This window comes from Pimephales promelas, chromosome 11, assembly GCF_988280905.1.
Source record: "Pimephales promelas chromosome 11, fPimPro1.hap1.1, whole genome shotgun sequence".
NCBI classification, from domain to species: Eukaryota; Metazoa; Chordata; class Actinopteri; order Cypriniformes; family Leuciscidae; genus Pimephales; species Pimephales promelas.
In genome coordinates this window covers 4,852,908-4,872,290 of record NC_142779.1, presented here as the reverse complement: position 1 = coordinate 4,872,290, position 19,383 = coordinate 4,852,908, and the positions used below count along the sequence as shown (strand labels likewise).

Here is a 19,383-nt window from a genome sequence, read left to right as displayed (position 1 = left end):
ATGAACGAAGGTCTTACGGGGTTGGAACAACATGAGGGTGAGTAAATACTGACAGAATTTTCATTTTTGGGTGAACTAACCCTTTAAAGTCTTAATGTTATTTTAAATATAATTATTTAGGCATGAAATATGACCTGGATATGTTTTTGTGAGATTCACCAATATCTCAATAGATAATCATAGAGGCTAGAAGGGCATGTGGCAGTACGATCCATAACTAACCGTCACCTATAGATGGGAATACTGACGTCCTCCGGGTGGAACAGTGAATGGCATTCTTCTGACGTCTACCTCTAATGCTACATGTGTTGTTATGCTTCATTCTCTGATCATACTCGAGTCATGCATTTGGATACAAGTGAGTGACAAAAACAAAAGGTGAGTCAAACGTCACAATTTGATTTCCCATTGGTAGCATGGCAGTCAAACTCAATAATAATCTGACTTCTCATTGACCCCTGATTTTTCGACTAAATACCAATGCCATGTTAAATATTTTGCAACAAGATGTGTTCAACCTTCACAATTCTCTTTTACAGCCTTCTGATAGTGGCTACATTCACATGCCAGCACAATAACAGAATACAGCCGTCAGTCTTGTACGAAAAATGGTTGAAATGGGGCATTGTACGGACATACAGTAGAATGAAACTGGCTGGTATAGTGTTTGGGATGAAACACTTTTTGATGAACAATTTTTGAGGATGAACTTTAGGAGTGTTCTAAAATGTCAAGCAGTTTAGAATAAAAAATGTAACAATTAGGATTCAAATGTGTTCTCTTGCATTCCATCACTATAGTTACAGGCACAAGAATGCAGGCTGCATGGAATTTCCAGCCATCATTGAAAAATGTCTACACATTCCTGCCTCGTTCTGTGTTCATTTCTTATATTTTAATGCTAATATTATTAAGCACTTCCATCTGCACTTAACACATTATGCCATATTTAAATTCAGTCCACTGAATTCTGCACATCTACAATGCAAAAAAGGCCTGCCAGCAAGATTCCACATTCTAATCAGATTCACATTGACATTCACTTGCTCATCATAAGGGGTGATGGTGCACTTCCTGCGTTGAGCTTATAACAAGTGCATGATAAAACTTCTACCATCGTCATATATTGCACAGTATTTAGATCCTGCTTTTTGCCTCTAATCATTGATGTAAACAAGATCAATTTGAACAAACAATCTAAAGGTCTGAATACAAAACAAAATAGTCGCAGAAATGGGTGATGGCTTCTGGGGATGTCACCAAACACACATCGGAACTTCAAAAAGCAACAAAAGGAAACATGAAATATGCACTTCACAATATCCTGAAACAACCCTCCATTTATTGTTTCACTCATTCTGACTTAAATCGAATCGGCTGCGTCCTATAAGAGGTCCTACTAAACTTAGCGTGGATTATAAACAATATGTGATTATACGTGACATGAAGGCATTGTGCAAGAGTTCAGAGCGATTACGGTAACATACACGAGGAACAGTATTACAGCCGCGGGAGTGTCTTTTTCACTGTAGGAGAACCTGGACTGGGGTGTAATTATTCCAGGCCCTGTCCCTGTTACCTATGGATTTACCTGAGGAGCGAGTCTATGATAATCTCTTCAACAGCGACAGACGGTATGCCACATTAGGATAAATATGAACTGGTTAAATATGAGCGGATAATACAAGCCGGGAAATCATTTTGCGCATTTTATGTTTGTAAACAGACTTACCTTAAAGCTCCACTGTGGATGGAACTACGAGTATGAGTGATACTAGAGCAAAGCAATTGAAATATATACTGTATATACGATCACACCATAACATCTAAGCGTACGCAAATCTGATAAAGGACACTCAAACAGAGGCACAAATGGCTCCTTCATTTTCGTCATATGCTCTCATGCCCTTCCCTTGCGACGATGATAGATGTGATGAAGCTAAGCAGAGTACCGGACACACACAGTCCTGGTAGTTTGCTCGCACTCTTTGCTTGAACGTCTAACATCACATATTGCTACTGAACTGTAACCATGTGCTTAAATGTTATCTTACGTGATGTGGCTTGTTTTAAAAGGAGTTCCAGGGAGGGTTGCCTACATTTCAAAACTTTTGAAAGTAAAATCCTCCATAACTACATATTGCATCTGAATCTGTGACTTATGCTGCATTCCATTCAAAGTCAGACGTGAGATATTCCTAATTGATATCTCTCACTTCTAAGTTGTTACATTGCCTAAAGTTTGGAAGATGATGTATAAGAAAATATAATGGCAATGCTACTGTTTGCTGTGCAGATCTGATTGTCAACAGAGAAGTTGCCAAATTGTAACCAAATTGGAAGATAACTGTGCTAGCATTTGTTCTGCAGGTTTATGATATGATCCTCTTTGAGCTATTGATGTATTTTATTTGCTTAAAAGTGACTGTTTATCATTAAAGCTGGGCTCAGACTACAGGATTTTCCGGACGATTTATGCCTGGTGTCGTTTAAAGCCTTTTGAAGCTGCGCTGAAACTCTCTTTTGGACCTTGAACCGTTTGGTTCCAATTGAAATCCATTATACGGAGAATGTTTCCATCAAAAACCTTAAAGTCTGATGGGCCAGGGTTGTCATATCTTGTAGTGTGTGTAGGTTTGAGATTTGAAAGAAGAAAATCTGTGAAGATTCTCGTTATGTGCGTGATGCAACCAGATTTCCCAATCGGGTTACGATTTTAAAAACTTCAGTAGTCTGAGCCCGGCCTAAATATGTGCATCTCACTGGATGCCACCCTCTTGCCGAAAGATATCAAGTTCAAGCAACTTCATGTGGCAATGTATTGCAATGTTCCAAGTAGCAAGCTATCCAATGTAAATGGAATGCAGCATTACTATAGGATGCTTCAACAATGAACACTGTGTGTCTTTCATGTCAACACTGTTTGCTGCCATCGCAAAACTTCCAAAATAAAAATAGTTTGTCAATGGCAACCCGTTGTAGAGCTAGCATGTACATGCGATTTCTCTCTAACGCTATGCAATGAAATTATTGAACGTCAAAGCCAAGAGTGCAGTTTGTCTTTCCAGAGGCGTTCGTGTGCCCATATCCATGAAGAGGAGAACGTTCATTGCAGTCAGAGGAACGGTCCTATTGCTGGAGGAGAACGACCGACCCAGTGAGTCAACGCTATCCCGGCAGTTTGATTGAAGCGAGAGTGATCGTTCTCAGCAGTTTGTCCAGATGCTTTATGAATCTTGTAAATTGAGGGTGAGGTAACTGATGCTCTTCTGGTCCAAAGTTCACGTTGTGTCGTTTTTTTCAGAACCAAATTATATTCCATAACAAACTGAATGGCAATGCAGCAGTGGCACACAGTAAAGAAAGCCAAAGGACAAGAAGTGCAAACCCAGACTGACGAAATACCACGTAAATAGCTACCAAAAAAAAAAAAAAAAGATATAAATTTGTGCTTCTTTAGATTCACATTGTCATAGTCCTAGAAGTTTCAATCGGAGTCTATTTGTCTTTTCCGTAACTCGACATTTTCCAGTACATCATATACACGTGCATGTACAGGTCCATTCAGGTCATCAGTAACTTCGTGACCACTCGTTTCGCTCATTCATTCCTGCTCACTTTATTCCTTGCAATCTTAACGTCTTAAGGAAATTGCATCTCCATGCACTTGAGTCTGTGGAAAGAAGTAGTTCATTTGGGGAAAGGACATCCCTGTCACTCTTTCAGCCATCTGTTCATCCCGTAAGCCCTCCGTCATCTTTGGTAACAGTTGACACTTTGGTGTGTCAGATACATACACAAGTAGGAAAAGGGGCGGTTGAGGTGAAGGTGTCCAGACATATGGAAAGAATGCTCAACATTAACTGAGATATGTTTATATAAAACATAAAAGATGCCACATAGCAGGTCAAAGCTCAATAAGTGACTACAAAAGATGACACTAAAGAAAAAGCAGGCATGACTTGTAAGAAGTGTTGTGAAGTCAGGACAAAGTACAAGAGAAGCAGGAAACAGGAGGATATGAGGAAGGCAGGAAGGGTGGTCACGTGTCGGGGCAGTTCTTATTGCTGCCGCGGGGGGCGTTCTACGCTGGCGGTGTGTGCTCAGGGTTATCTGTATCATCTTAGGAGGAACATCAGGCAGATGGTGCCGAGCAGCTGGACGATCACTGGGAGAAGATGGAGACTCTGGTGTGTCCCGGATAGAACTGCTGTAAACAGGAAGACAAACATTATTACACTCTTTACAATGCAACATTCGCTATTTCCCTTCATTTTGGAAAGCAGACAAGAAAGTATTGTGGAAGCTAATGGGATTTAAACCTGCATCTTTAACACGAGCATCATAGCTCCAGAAGAATACAATATTGCTGAAAATTTACTCCATAATAGTACGTTTCACTGAAGTTCCTATTGCTTTTCATATAAGGTACACTCAGAAAAAAAGGTACAAAAGCTGTCACTGGAGCTGTACCCAAAGTCTGCATATTGGTGCCTTAGTGGTACATATTAGAACCTAAAATGTACATATTAACACCTAAAATGGACATATTAGGTCCTGAAATGGACATATTAGCACGTAAAATGTACATAATAACACTTAAAATGTACATATCAGCACCCAAAATGTACATAGCCTATTAACACCTAAAATGTACATATTAACACTTAACCCCCTCAGACCTGAATTATGTGTCAAGTTTCTGAAAAATATAAAAGTACATTTTCCCAGCTCATGAGGTTTCTAGAAATGAAAACAAATGGAAAAAAAATATATATAATTGCTTTCATTGTGATTTTTTTTATCCATTCCAATGGACATCAGGTCAAAACAGGTGTACTTCCCAAAAATGTACCAAACTGAAATAAATTAATAAACATAACATTTATGTTTATAGAGGACCATGAGACTTAAACCTGAGTGCAGATATTCCTGAGCTGAGATATTGAGATCCCACGTAGCATTTATCCCATTATAAAAATAGTGGGTTATTGGACAAATAGTGGGTTTGTGTACACATGGTTTTTAAGCTTAGCTTCCAAATTTTGGATGAAAACTATTTTACTGCACTCAGGGAGGCCCCCTGAGTCTGTGGCACCAAGGGCAGTCCCGAAATTCCACCGTCCGCGAACCCACTATTTTTATAATGGGATAAATGCTATGTGGGATCTCAATATCTCAGCTCAGGAAGGGTCTAGAGACTCCATTTTTGCACTCAGGTCTAAGTCTCATGGTTGTTGTTTTTTTCGGGGGGCGAAATTTTGAGTTTCTCCAATCTTCTCAAAACTTCTCAAAACTCTGGATCTGGAACTCTGGATTCTCAAGACCCTTCCAGAGCTGAGATATGGACATCCCTCCTAGCATTTATCCCCTTATAAAAATAGTGGTTTATAATGGGATAAATGCTACGTGTGATCGCAATATCTCAGCTCAGGAACGGTCTAGAGCCTCCATTGTTGCACTCAGGGCAAAGTCTCATGGCCCTCTATCAGAATCCAGAGTTTTGAGAGGATTGGGGAAACTTAATTTTTCGCCCCAAAAAAAAAAAAAACCGTAAGGGGTAACACTGTCGTTTTTTTTTCTGGTCGAAATTTTGAGTTTCGATATCTCAGCTCTGGAAGGGTCTAGAGCCTCCATTGTTGCACTCAGGTCTAAGTCTCATGGCCCTCTATCAGAATCCAGAGTTTCAAGAAGATTGGGGATATTTAATTTTTCGCCCCCCCCAAAAAAAACGTAAGGGGTAACACTGTCGTTTTTTTTTTGTGGTGGAATTTTTGAGTTTCGATATCTCAGCTCTGGAAGGGTCTAGAGCCTCCATTTTTGCACTCAGGTCTAAGTCTCATGACCCTCTATCAGAATCCAGAGTTTTGAGAAGATTGGGGAAACTTAATTTTTTGCCCCCCCCAAAAAAACGTAAGGGGTAACACTGTCGTTTTTTTTTCTGGTCGAAATTTTGAGTTTCGATATCTCAGCTCTGGAAGGGTCTAGAGCCTCCATTTTTGCACTCAGGTCTAAGTCTCATGGCCCTCTATCAGAATCCAGAGTTTTGAGAAGATTGGGGAAACTAAATGTTTTGCCCCAAAAAAAAAAAAAAACGTAAGGGGTAACACTGTCGTTTTTTTTTTCGGGTCGAAATTTTGAGTTTCGATATCTCAGCTCTGGAAGGGTCTAGAGCCTCCATTGTTGCACTCAGGTCTAAGTCTCATGGCCCTCTATCAGAATCCAGAGTTTCAAGAAGATTGGGGATATTTAATTTTTCGCCCAAAAATGAAAAAAACGAAAGGGATAACACTGTCGTTTTTTTTTTCGGGTCGAAATTTTGAATTTTGATATCTCAGCTCTGGAAGGGTCTAGAGCCTCCATTTTTGCACTCAGATCAAAGTCTTGTGGCCCTCTATCAGAATCCAGAGTTTTGAGAAGATTGGAGAAACTTAATTTTTCGCCAAAAACGAAAAAAAACTAAAGGGGTAACACTGTCGGGTTTTTTTTGGGGTAGAAATTTTGAAGTTTGATATCTCAGCTCTGGAAGGGTCTAGATCATCCATTTTTGCACTCAGGTCAAAGTCTCACAGCCCTCTATCATAATCCAGAGTTTTGAGAAGATTGGAGAAACTTAATTTTTCACCCAAAAATGAAAAAAACGAAAGGGGTAACACTGTCGTTTTTTTTTCGGGTCGAAATTTTGAATTTTGATATCTCAGCTCTGGAAGGGTCTAGATCATCCATTTTTGCACTCAGTTCAAAGTCTCACAACCCTCTATCATAATCCAGAGTTTTCAGAAGATTGGAGAAACTTAATTTTTCGCCGAAAAATGAAAAAAACGAAAGGGGTAACACTGTCGTTTTTTTTCGGGTCGAAATTTTGAATTTCGATATCTCAGCTCTGGAAGGGTCTAGAGCCTCCATTTTTGCACTCAGGTCAAAGTCTCGTGGCCCTCTATCAGAATCCAGAGTTTTGAGAAGATTGGAGAAACTTAATTTTTCGCCAAAAAATGAAAAAAACGAAAGGGGTAACACTGTCGTTTTTTTTTTCGGGTCGAAATTTTGAGTTTCGATATCTCAGCTCTGGAAGGGTCTAGAGCCTCCATTTTTGCACTCAGGTCAAAGTCTCGTGGCTCTCTATCAGAATCCAGAATTTGAGAAGATTGGAGAAACTTAATTTTTCGCCCAAAAATGAAAAAAAACGAAAGGGGTAACACTGTCGTTTTTTTTTTCGGGTCGAAATTTTGAATTTTGATATCTCAGCTCTGGAAGGGTCTAGATCATCCATTTTTGCACTCAGGTCCAAGTCTCACAGCCCTCTATCAGAATTCAGAGTTTTGAGAAGATTGGAGAAACTTACTTTTTCGCCCGAAAACGAAAAAAAATGAAAGGGGTAACACTGTCGTTTTTTTTTTCGGGTCGAAATTTTGAAGTTTGATATCTCAGCTCTGGAAGGGTCTAGAGCCTCCATTTTTGCACCCAGGTCAAAGTCTCGTGGCCCTCTATCAGAATCCAGAGTTTTGAGAAGATTGGAGAAACTTAATTTTTTCGCCCAAAAATGAAAAAAAAAACGAAAGGGGTAACACTGTCGTTTTTTTTTTCGGGTCGAAATTTTGAATTTCGATATCTCAGCTCTGGAAGGGTCTAGAGCCTCCATTTTTGCACTCAGGTCAAAGTCTCGTGGCCCTCTATCAGAATCCAGAGTTTTGAGAAGATTGGAGAAACTTAATTTTTCGCCCAAAAATGAAAAAAAAAACGATAGGGGTAACACTGTCGGTTTTTTTTCTGGTCGAAATTTTGAGTTTCGATATCTCAGCTCTGGAAGGGTCCAGAGCCTCCATTTTTGCACTCAGGTCAAAGTCTCACAGCCCTCTATCATAATCCAGAGTTTTGAAAAGATTGGAGAAACTTAATTTTTCGCCCGAAAACGAAAAAAAACGAAAGGGGTAACACTGTCGGTTTTTTTTCAGGTCGAAATTTTGAGTTTCGATATCTCAGCTCTGGAAGGGTCTAGAGCCTCCATTTTTGCACTCAGGTCTAAGTCTCATGGCCCTCTATCAGAATCCAGAGTTTCAAGAAGATTGGGGATATTTAATTTTTCGCCCAAAAATGAAAAAAACGAAAGGGGTAACACTGTCGTTTTTTTTCCGGGTCGAAATTTTGAACTTTGATATCTCAGCTCTGGAAGGGTCTAGAGCCTCCATTTTTGCACTCAGGTCAAAGTCTCGTGGCCCTCTATCAGAATCCAGAGTTTTGAGAAGATTGGAGAAACTTAATTTTTCGCCCAAAAATGAAAAAAACGAAAGGGGTAACACTGTCGTTTTTTTTTCGGGTCGAAATTTTGAAGTTTGATTTCTCAGCTCTGGAAGGGTCTAGATCATCCATTTTTGCACTCAGGTCAAAGTCTCACAGCCCTCTATCATAATCCAGAGTTTCAAGAAGATTGGGGATATTTAATTTTTCGCCCAAAAATGAAAAAAACGAAAGGGGTAACACTGTCGTTTTTTTTTCGGGTCGAAATTTTGAATTTTGATATCTCAGCTCTGGAAGGGTCTAGATCATCCATTTTTGCACTCAGGTCTAAGTCTCATGGCCCTCTATCAGAATCCAGAGTTTCAAGAAGATTGGGGATATTTAATTTTTCGCCCAAAAATTTAAAAAAAACGAAAGGGGTAACACTGTCGTTTTTTTTTTCGGGTCGAAATTTTGAAGTTTGATATCTCAGCTCTGGAAGGGTCTAGATCATCCATTTTTGCACTCAGGTCAAAGTCTCACAGCCCTCTATCATAATCCAGAGTTTTGAGAAGATTGGAGAAACTTAATTTTTCGCCCAAAAATGAAAAAAACGAAAGGGGTAACACTGTCGTTTTTTTTTCGGGTCGAAATTTTGAATTTTGATATCTCAGCTCTGGAAGGGTCTAGATCATCCATTTTTGCACTCAGGTCTAAGTCTCATGGCCCTCTATCAGAATCCAGAGTTTCAAGAAGATTGGGGATATTTAATTTTTCGCCCAAAAATGAAAAAAACGAAAGGGGTAACACTGTCGTTTTTTTTTCGGGTCGAAGATTTGAATTTTGATATCTCAGCTCTGGAAGGGTCTAGATCATCCATTTTTGCACTCAGTTCAAAGTCTCACAGCCCTCTATCATAATCCAGAGTTTTGAGAAGATTGGAGAAACTTAATTTTTCGCAGAAAAATGAAAAAAAACGAAAGGGGTAACACTGTCGTTTTTTTTTCGGGTCGAAATTTTGAAATTTGATATCTCAGCTCTGGAAGGGTCTAGAGCCTCCATTTTTGCACTCAGGTCAAAGTCTCATGGCCCTCTATCAGAATCCAGAGTTTTGAGAAGATTGGAGAAACTTAATTTTTCGCCAAAAAATGAAAAAAACGAAAGGGGTAACACTGTCGTTTTTTTTCGGGTCGAAATTTTGAGTTTCGATATCTCAGCTCTGGAAGGGTCTAGAGCCTCCATTTTTGCACTCAGGTCAAAGTCTCGTGGCCCTCTATCAGAATCCAGAGTTTTGAGAAGATTGGAGAAACTTAATTTTTCGCCCAAAAATGAAAAAAACGAAAGGGGTAACACTGTCGTTTTTTTTTTCGGGTCGAAATTTTGAAGTTTGATATCTCAGCTCTGGAAGGGTCTAGATCATCCATTTTTGCACTCAGGTCAAAGTCTCACAGCCCTCTATCATAATCCAGAGTTTTGAGAAGATTGGAGAAACTTAATTTTTCGCCCAAAAATGAAAAAAACGAAAGGGGTAACACTGTCGTTTTTTTTTCGGGTCGAAATTTTGAATTTTAAAATCTCAGCTCTGGAAGGGTCTAGATAATCCATTTTTGCACTCAGGTCAAAGTCTCACAGCCCTCTATCAGAATTCAGAGTTTTGAGAAGATTGGAGAAACTTAATTTTTCGCCGAAAAATGAAAAAAACGAAAGGGGTAACACTGTCGTTTTTTTTTCGGTCGAAATTTTGAATTTTGATATCTCAGCTCTGGAAGGGTCTAGAGCCTCCATTTTTGCACTCAGGTCAAAGTCTCGTGGCCCTCTATCAGAATCCAGAGTTTTGAGAAGATTGGAGAAACTTAACTTTTCGCCAAAAAATGAAAAAAACGAAAGGGGTAACACTGTCGTTTTTTTTTCGGGTCGAAATTTTGAATTTTGATATCTCAGCTCTGGAAGGGTCTAGATCATCCATTTTTGCACTCAGGTCTAAGTCTCATGGCCCTCTATCAGAATCCAGAGTTTCAAGAAGATTGGGGATATTTAATTTTTCGCCCAAAAATGAAAAAAACGAAAGGGGTAACACTGTCGTTTTTTTTTTCGGGTCGAAATTTTGAATTTTGATATCTCAGCTCTGGAAGGGTCTAGATCATCCATTTTTGCACTCAGTTCAAAGTCTCACAGCCCTCTATCATAATCCAGAGTTTTGAGAAGATTGGAGAAACTTAATTTTTCGCAGAAAAATGAAAAAAAAACGAAAGGGGTAACACTGTCGTTTTTTTTTTCGGGTCGAAATTTTGAAATTTGATATCTCAGCTCTGGAAGGGTCTAGATCATCCATTTTTGCACTCAGGTCCAAGTCTCACAGCCCTCTATCATAATCCAGAGTTTTGAGAAGATTGGAGAAACTTAATTTTTCGCCCAAAAATGAAAAAAACGAAAGGGGTAACACTGTCGTTTTTTTTTCGGGTCGAAATTTTGAATTTTAAAATCTCAGCTCTGGAAGGGTCTAGATCATCCATTTTTGCACTCAGTGCAAAGTCTCACAGCCCTCTATCATAATCCAGAGTTTTGAGAAGATTGGAGAAACTTAATTTTTCGCCGAAAAATGAAAAAAAAACGAAAGGGGTAACACTGTCGTTTTTTTTTTTCGGGTCGAAATTTTGAATTTTGATATCTCAGCTCTGGAAGGGTCTAGAGCCTCCATTTTTGCACTCAGGTCAAAGTCTCGTGGCCCTCTATCAGAATCCAGAGTTTTGAGAAGATTTGAGAAACTTAATTTTTCGCCAAAAAATGAAAAAAACGAAAGGGGTAACACTGTCGTTTTTTTTCGGGTCGAAATTTTGAGTTTCGATATCTCAGCTCTGGAAGGGTCTAGAGCCTCCATTTTTGCACTCAGGTCAAAGTCTCGTGGCCCTCTATCAGAATCCAGAGTTTTGAGAAGATTGGAGAAACTTAATTTTTCGCCCAAAAATGAAAAAAACGAAAGGGGTAACACTGTCGTTTTTTTTTCGGGTCGAAATTTTGAAGTTTGATATCTCAGCTCTGGAAGGGTCTAGATAATCCATTTTTGCACTCAGGTCCAAGTCTCACAGCCCTCTATCAGAATTCAGAGTTTTGAGAAGATTGGAGAAACTTAATTTTTCGCCGAAAAATGAAAAAAACGAAAGGGGTAACACTGTCGTTTTTTTTTCGGTCGAAATTTTGAATTTTGATATCTCAGCTCTGGAAGGGTCTAGAGCCTCCATTTTTGCACTCAGGTCAAAGTCTCGTGGCCCTCTATCAGAATCCAGAGTTTTGAGAAGATTGGAGAAACTTAACTTTTCGCCAAAAAATGAAAAAAAACGAAAGGGGTAACACTGTCGTTTTTTTTTTCGGGTCGAAATTTTGAAGTTTGATATCTCAGCTCTGGAAGGGTCTAGATCATCCATTTTTGCACTCAGGTCAAAGTCTCACAGCCCTCTATCATAATCCAGAGTTTTGAGAAGATTGGAGAAACTTAATTTTTCGCCCAAAAATGAAAAAAACGAAAGGGGTAACACTGTCGTTTTTTTTTTCGGGTCGAAATTTTGAATTTTGATATCTCAGCTCTGGAAGGGTCTAGATCATCCATTTTTGCACTCAGGTCCAAGTCTCACAGCCCTCTATCAGAATTCAGAGTTTTGAGAAGATTGGAGAAACTTAATTTTTCGCCGAAAAATGAAAAAAATGAAAGGGGTAACACTGTCGTTTTTTTTTTCGGTCGAAATTTTGAATTTTGATATCTCAGCTCTGGAAGGGTCTAGAGCCTCCATTTTTGCACTCAGGTCAAAGTCTCGTGGCCCTCTATCAGAATCCAGAGTTTTGAGAAGATTGGAGAAACTTAACTTTTCGCCAAAAAATGAAAAAAACGAAAGGGGTAACACTGTCGTTTTTTTTTCGGGTCGAAATTTTGAAGTTTGATATCTCAGCTCTGGAAGGGTCTAGATCATCCATTTTTGCACTCAGGTCAAAGTCTCACAGCCCTCTATCATAATCCAGAGTTTTGAGAAGATTGGAGAAACTTAATTTTTCGCCCAAAAATGAAAAAAACGAAAGGGGTAACACTGTCGTTTTTTTTCCGGGTCGAAATTTTGAATTTTAAAATCTCAGCTCTGGAAGGATCTAGATCATCCATTTTTGCACTCAGTGCAAAGTCTCACAGCCCTCTATCATAATCCAGAGTTTTGAGAAGATTGGAGAAACTTAATTTTTCGCCCAAAAATGAAAAAAACGAAAGGGGTAACACTGTCGTTTTTTTTTCGGGTCGAAATTTTGAATTTTGATATCTCAGCTCTGGAAGGGTATAGAGCCTCCATTTTTGCACTCAGGTCAAAGTCTCATGGCCCTCTATCAGAATCCAGAGTTTCAAGAAGATTGGGGATATTTAATTTTTCGCCCAAAAATGAAAAAAACGAAAGGGGTAACACTGTCGTTTTTTTTTCGGGTCGAAATTTTGAATTTTGATATCTCAGCTCTGGAAGGGTCTAGATCATCCATTTTTGCACTCAGGTCTAAGTCTCATGGCCCTCTATCAGAATCCAGAGTTTCAAGAAGATTGGGGATATTTAATTTTTCGCCCAAAAATGAAAAAAAACGAAAGGGGTAACACTGTCGTTTTTTTTTTCGGGTCGAAATTTGGAATTTTGATATCTCAGCTCTGGAAGGGTCTGGAGCCTCCATTTTTGCACTCAGGTCAAAGTCTCGTGGCCCTCTATCATAATCCAGAGTTTTGAGAAGATTGGAGAAACTTAACTTTTCGCCAAAAAATGAAAAAAACGAAAGGGGTAACACTGTCGTTTTTTTTCCGGGTCGAAATATTGAAGTTTGATATCTCAGCTCTGGAAGGGTCTAGATCATCCATTTTTGCACTCAGGTCAAAGTCTCACAGCCCTCTATCATAATCCAGAGTTTTGAGAAGATTGGAGAAACTTAATTTTTCGCCCAAAAACGAAAAAAACGAAAGGGGTAACACTGTCGTTTTTTTTTCGGGTCGAAATTTTGAATTTTGATATCTCAGCTCTGGAAGGGTCTAGATCATCCATTTTTGCACTCAGGTCAAAGTCTCGTGGCCCTCTATCAGAATCCAGAGTTTTGAGAAGATTGGAGATACTTAATTTTTCGCCGAAAAATGAAAAAAAACGAAAGGGGTAACACTGTCGTTTTTTTTTTCGGGTCGAAATTTTGAATTTTGATATCTCAGCTCTGGAAGGGTCTAGAGCCTCCATTTTTGCACTCAGGTCAAAGTCTCGTGGCCCTCTATCAGAATCCAGAGTTTTGAGAAGATTGGAGAAACTTAATTTTTCGCCAAAAAATGAAAAAAACGAAAGGGGTAACACTGTCGTTTTTTTTTTCAGGTCGAAATTTTGAGTTTCGATATCTCAGCTCTGGAAGGGTCTAGAGCCTCCATTTTTGCACTCAGGTCAAAGTCTCGTGGCCCTCTATCAGAATCCAGAGTTTTGAGAAGATTGGAGAAACTTAATTTTTCGCCCAAAAATGAAAAAAAACGAAAGGGGTAACACTGTCGTTTTTTTTTTCGGGTCGAAATTTTGAATTTTGATATCTCAGCTCTGGAAGGGTCTAGATCATCCATTTTTGCACTCAGGTCCAAGTCTCACAGCCCTCTATCAGAATTCAGAGTTTTGAGAAGATTGGAGAAACTTAATTTTTCGCCGAAAAATGAAAAAAAAACGAAAGGGGTAACACTGTCGTTTTTTTTTTCGGGTCGAAATTTTGAATTTTGATATCTCAGCTCTGGAAGGGTCTAGAGCCTCCATTTTTGCACTCAGGTCAAAGTCTCGTGGCCCTCTATCAGAATCCAGAGTTTTGAGAAGATTGGAGAAACTTAATTTTTCGCCAAAAAATGAAAAAAACGAAAGGGGTAACACTGTCTTTTTTTTTCGGGTCGAAATTTTGAGTTTCGATATCTCAGCTCTGGAAGGGTCTAGAGCCTCCATTTTTGCACTCAGGTCAAAGTCTCGTGGCCCTCTATCAGAATCCAGAGTTTTGAGAAGATTGGATAAACTTAATTTTTCGCCCAAAAATGAAAAAAACGAAAGGGGTAACACTGTCGTTTTTTTTTCGGGTCGAAATTTTGAAGTTTGATATCTCAGCTCTGGAAGGGTCTAGATCATCCATTTTTGCACTCAGGTCAAAGTCTCACAGCCCTCTATCATAATCCAGAGTTTTGAGAAGATTGGAGAAACTTAATTTTTCGCCCAAAAATGAAAAAAACGAAAGGGGTAACACTGTCGTTTTTTTTTCGGGTCGAAATTTTGAATTTTAAAATCTCAGCTCTGGAAGGGTCTAGATCATCCATTTTTGCACTCAGGTCCAAGTCTCACAGCCCTCTATCAGAATTCAGAGTTTTGAGAAGATTGGAGAAACTTAATTTTTCGCCGAAAAATGAAAAAAAACGAAAGGGGTAACACTGTCGTTTTTTTTCGGGTCGAAATTTTGAATTTTGATATCTCAGCTCTGGAAGGGTCTAGAGCCTCCATTTTTGCACTCAGGTCAAAGTCTCGTGGCCCTCTATCAGAATCCAGAGTTTTGAGAAGATTGGAGAAACTTAACTTTTCGCCAAAAAATGAAAAAAACGAAAGGGGTAACACTGTCGTTTTTTTTTCGGGTCGAAATTTTGAAGTTTGATATCTCAGCTCTGGAAGGGTCTAGATCATCCATTTTTGCACTCAGGTCAAAGTCTCACAGCCCTCTATCATAATCCAGAGTTTTGAGAAGATTGGAGAAACTTAATTTTTCGCCCAAAAATTTAAAAAAAACGAAAGGGGTAACACTGTCGTTTTTTTTTTCGGGTCGAAATTTTGAATTTTGATATCTCAGCTCTGGAAGGGTCTAGAGCCTCCATTTTTGCACTCAGGTCAAAGTATCGTGGCCCTCTATCAGAATCCAGAGTTTTGAGAAGATTGGAGAAACTTAATTTTTCGCCCAAAAATTTAAAAAAAACGAAAGGGGTAACACTGTCGTTTTTTTTTTCGGGTCGAAATTTTGAATTTTGATATCTCAGCTCTGGAAGGGTCTAGAGCCTCCATTTTTGCACTCAGGTCAAAGTATCGTGGCCCTCTATCAGAATCCAGAGTTTTGAGAAGATTGGAGAAACTTAATTTTTTGCCAAAAAATGAAAAAAACGAAAGGGGTAACACTGTCATTTTTTTTCGGGTCGAAATTTTGAGTTTCGATATCTCAGCTCTGGAAGGGTCTAGAGCCTCCATTTTTGCACTCAGGTCAAAGTCTCGTGGCCCTCTATCAGAATCCAGAGTTTTGAGAAGATTGGAGAAACTTAATTTTTCGCCCAAAAATGAAAAAAACGAAAGGGGTAACACTGTCATTTTTTTTTCGGGTCGAAATTTTGAAGTTTGATTTCTCAGCTCTGGAAGGGTCTAGATCATCCATTTTTGCACTCAGGTCAAAGTCTCACAGCCCTCTATCATAATACAGAGTTTTGAAAAGATTGGAGAAACTTAATTTTTCGCCCGAAAACGAAAAAAAAAACGAAAGGGGTAACACTGTCGTTTTTTTTTTTCAGGTCGAAATTTTGAGTTTCGATATCTTAGCTCTGGAAGGGTCTAAAGCCTCCATTTTTGCACTCAGGTCTAAGTCTCATGGCCCTCTATCAGAATCCAGAGTTTCAAGAAGATTGGGGATATTTAATTTTTCGCCCAAAAATGAAAAAAACGAAAGGGGTAACACTGTCGTTTTTTTTCGGGTCGAAATTTTGAATTTTGATATCTCAGCTCTGGAAGGGTCTAGATCATCCATTTTTGCACTCAGTTCAAAGTCTCACAGCCCTCTATCATAATCCAGAGTTTTGAGAAGATTGGAGAAACTTAATTTTTCGCCGAAAAATGAAAAAAAAAACGAAAGGGGTAACACTGTCATTTTTTTTTCGGGTCGAAATTTTGAATTTTGATATCTCAGCTCTGGAAGGGTCTAGAGCCTCCATTTTGCACTCAGGTCAAAGTCTCGTGGCCCTCTATCAGAATCCAGAGTTTTGAGAAGATTGGAGAAACAAAATTTTTCGCAAAAAAATGAAAAAAAACGAAAGGGGTAACACTGTCGTTTTTTTTTTCGGGTCGAACTTTTGAAGTTTGATATCTCAGTTCTGGAAGGGTCTAGATCATCCATTTTTGCACTCAGGTCAAAGTCTCACAGCCCTCTATCATAATCCAGAGTTTTGAGAAGATTGGAGAAACTTAATTTTTCGCCCAAAAATGAAAAAAACGAAAGGGGTAACACTGTCGTTTTTTTTTTCGGGTCGAAATTTTGAATTTTGATATCTCAGCTCTGGAAGGGTATAGAGCCTCCATTTTTGCACTCAGGTCAAAGTCTCGTGGCCCTCTATCAGAATCCAGAGTTTTGAGAAGATTGGAGAAACTTAATTTTTTCGCCCAAAAATGAAAAAAAAACGAAAGGGGTAACACTGTCGTTTTTTTTTCGGGTCGAAATTTTGAATTTCGATATCTCAGCTCTGGAAGGGTCTAGAGCCTCCATTTTTGCACTCAGGTCAAAGTCTCATGGCCCTCTATCAGAATCCAGAGTTTTGAGAAGATTGGAGAAACTTAATTTTTCGCCCAAAAATGAAAAAAAAACGAAAGGGGTAACACTGTCGTTTTTTTTTTCGGGTCGAAATTTTGAGTTTCGATATCTCAGCTCTGGAAGGGTCTAGAGCCTCCATTTTTGCACTCAGGTCAAAGTCTCACAGCCCTCTATCATAATCCAGAGTTTTGAGAAGATTGGGGATATTTAACTTTTCGCCCGAAAATGAAAAAAAACGAAAGGGGTAACACTGTCGTTTTTTTTTCAGGTCGAAATTTTGAGTTTCGATATCTCAGCTCTGGAAGGGTCTAGAGCCTCCATTTTTGCACTCAGGTCTAAGTCTCATGGCCCTCTATCAGAATCCAGAGTTTCAAGAAGATTGGGGATATTTAATTTTTCGCCCAAAAATGAAAAAAACGAAAGGGGTAACACTGTCGTTTTTTTTTTCGGGTCGAAATTTTGAATTTTGATATCTCAGCTCTGGAAGGGTCTAGAGCCTCCATTTTTGCACTCAGGTCAAAGTCTCGTGGCCCTCTATCAGAATCCAGAGTTTTGAGAAGATTGGAGAAACTTAATTTTTCGCCCAAAAATGAAAAAAACGAAAGGGGTAACACTGTCGTTTTTTTTTCGGGTCGAAATTTTGAAGTTTGATTTCTCAGCTCTGGAAGGGTCTAGATCATCCATTTTTGCACTCAGGTCAAAGTCTCACAGCCCTCTATCATAATCCAGAGTTTTGAAAAGATTGGAGAAACTTAATTTTTCGCCCAAAAATGAAAAAAAAAAAAACGAAAGGGGTAACACTGTCGTTTTTTTTTTCAGGTCGAAATTTTGAGTTTCGATATCTCAGCTCTGGAAGGGTCTAGAGCCTCCATTTTTGCACTCAGGTCTAAGTCTCATGGCCCTCTATCAGAATCCAGAGTTTCAAGAAGATTGGGGATATTTAATTTTTCGCCCAAAAATGAAAAAAACGAAAGGGGTAACACTGTCGTTTTTTTTTCGGGTCGAAATTTTGAATTTTGATATCTCAGCTCTGGAAGGGTCTAGATCATCCATTTTTGCACTCAGGTCTAAGTCTCATGGCCCTCTATCAGAATCCAGAGTTTCAAGAAGATTGGGGATATTTAATTTTTCGCCCAAAAATGAAAAAAACGAAAGGGGTAACACTGTCGTTTTTTTTTTGGGTCGAAATTTTGAATTTTGATATCTCAGCTCTGGAAGGGTCTAGATCATCCATTTTTGCACTCAGTTCAAAGTCTCACAGCCCTCTATCATAATCCAGAGTTTTGAGAAGATTGGAGAAACTTAATTTTTCGCCGAAAAATGAAAAAAAAACGAAAGGGGTAACACTGTCGGTTTTTTTTTTTCGGGTCGAAATTTTGAAATTTGATATCTCAGCTCTGGAAGGGTCTAGATCATCCATTTTTGCAGTCAGGTCCAAGTCTCACAGCCCTCTATCAGAATTCAGAGTTTTGAGAAGATTGGAGAAACTTAATTTTTCGCCGAAAAATGAAAAAAAACGAAAGGGGTAACACTGTCGTTTTTTTTTCGGGTCTAAATTTTGAATTTTGATATCTCAGCTCTGGAAGGGTCTAGAGCCTCAATTTTTGCACTCAGGTCAAAGTCTCGTGGCCCTCTATCAGAATCCAGAGTTTTGAGAAGATTGGAGAAACTTAACTTTTCGCCAAAAAAAGAAAAAAACGAAAGGGGTAACACTGTCGTTTTTTTTTTCGGGTCGAAATTTTGAAGTTTGATATCTCAGCTCTGGAAGGGTCTAGATCATCCATTTTTGCACTCAGGTCAAAGTCTCACAGCCCTCTATCATAATCCAGAGTTTTGAGAAGATTGGAGAAACTTAATTTTTCGCCCAAAAATGAAAAAAACGAAAGGGGTAACACTGTCGTTTTTTTTTCGGGTCGAAATTTTGAATTTTAAAATCTCAGCTCTGGAAGGGTCTAGATCATCCATTTTTGCACTCAGTGCAAAGTCTCACAGCCCTCTATCATAATCCAGAGTTTTGAGAAGATTGGAGAAACTTAATTTTTCGCCGAAAAATGAAAAAAAAAACGAAAGGGGTAACACTGTCGGTTTTTTTTTTCGGGTCGAAATTTTGAATTTTGATATCTCAGCTCTGGAAGGGTCTAGAGCCTCCATTTTTGCACTCAGGTCAAAGTCTCGTGGCCCTCTATCAGAATCCAGAGTTTTGAGAAGATTGGAGAAACTTAATTTTTCGCCAAAAAATGAAAAAAACGAAAGGGGTAACACTGTCCTTTTTTTTTCGGGTCGAAATTTTGAATTTTGATATCTCAGCTCTGGAAGGGTATAGAGCCTCCATTTTTGCACTCAGGTCAAAGTCTCATGGCCCTCTATCAGAATCCAGAGTTTTGAGAAGATTGGAGAAACTTAATTTTTCGCAAAAAAATGAAAAAAAACTAAAGGGGTAACACTGTCGTTTTTTTTTTTCGGGTCGAACTTTTGAAGTTTGATATCTCAGTTCTGGAAGGGTCTAGATCATCCATTTTTGCACTCAGGTCAAAGTCTCACAACCCTCTATCATAATCCAGAGTTTTGAGAAGATTGGAGAAACTTAATTTTTCACCCAAAAATGAA

At 38.9% G+C, this 19,383-nt stretch overlaps 1 protein-coding gene across 2 annotated transcripts in view; it reads right to left on the bottom strand.

Annotated features, from left to right (window-relative positions):
* Positions 1–478: 478 nt before the first annotated feature.
* mdga1 (MAM domain containing glycosylphosphatidylinositol anchor 1) overlaps positions 479–19,383 on the bottom strand; it is a 288,554-nt gene continuing 269,649 nt past the window's right edge. The window contains exon 18 of one of the 2 annotated variants that reach the window (XM_089116787.1): positions 479–4,207. In XM_089116787.1, coding sequence (XP_088972913.1) covers positions 4,119–4,207 — 89 coding nt within the window. In that variant the 3' untranslated portion in view covers positions 479–4,118. Of the gene's footprint in view, positions 4,211–19,383 lie in introns of both variants that reach the window. The other variant, XM_089116786.1, reaches the window with a different exon arrangement.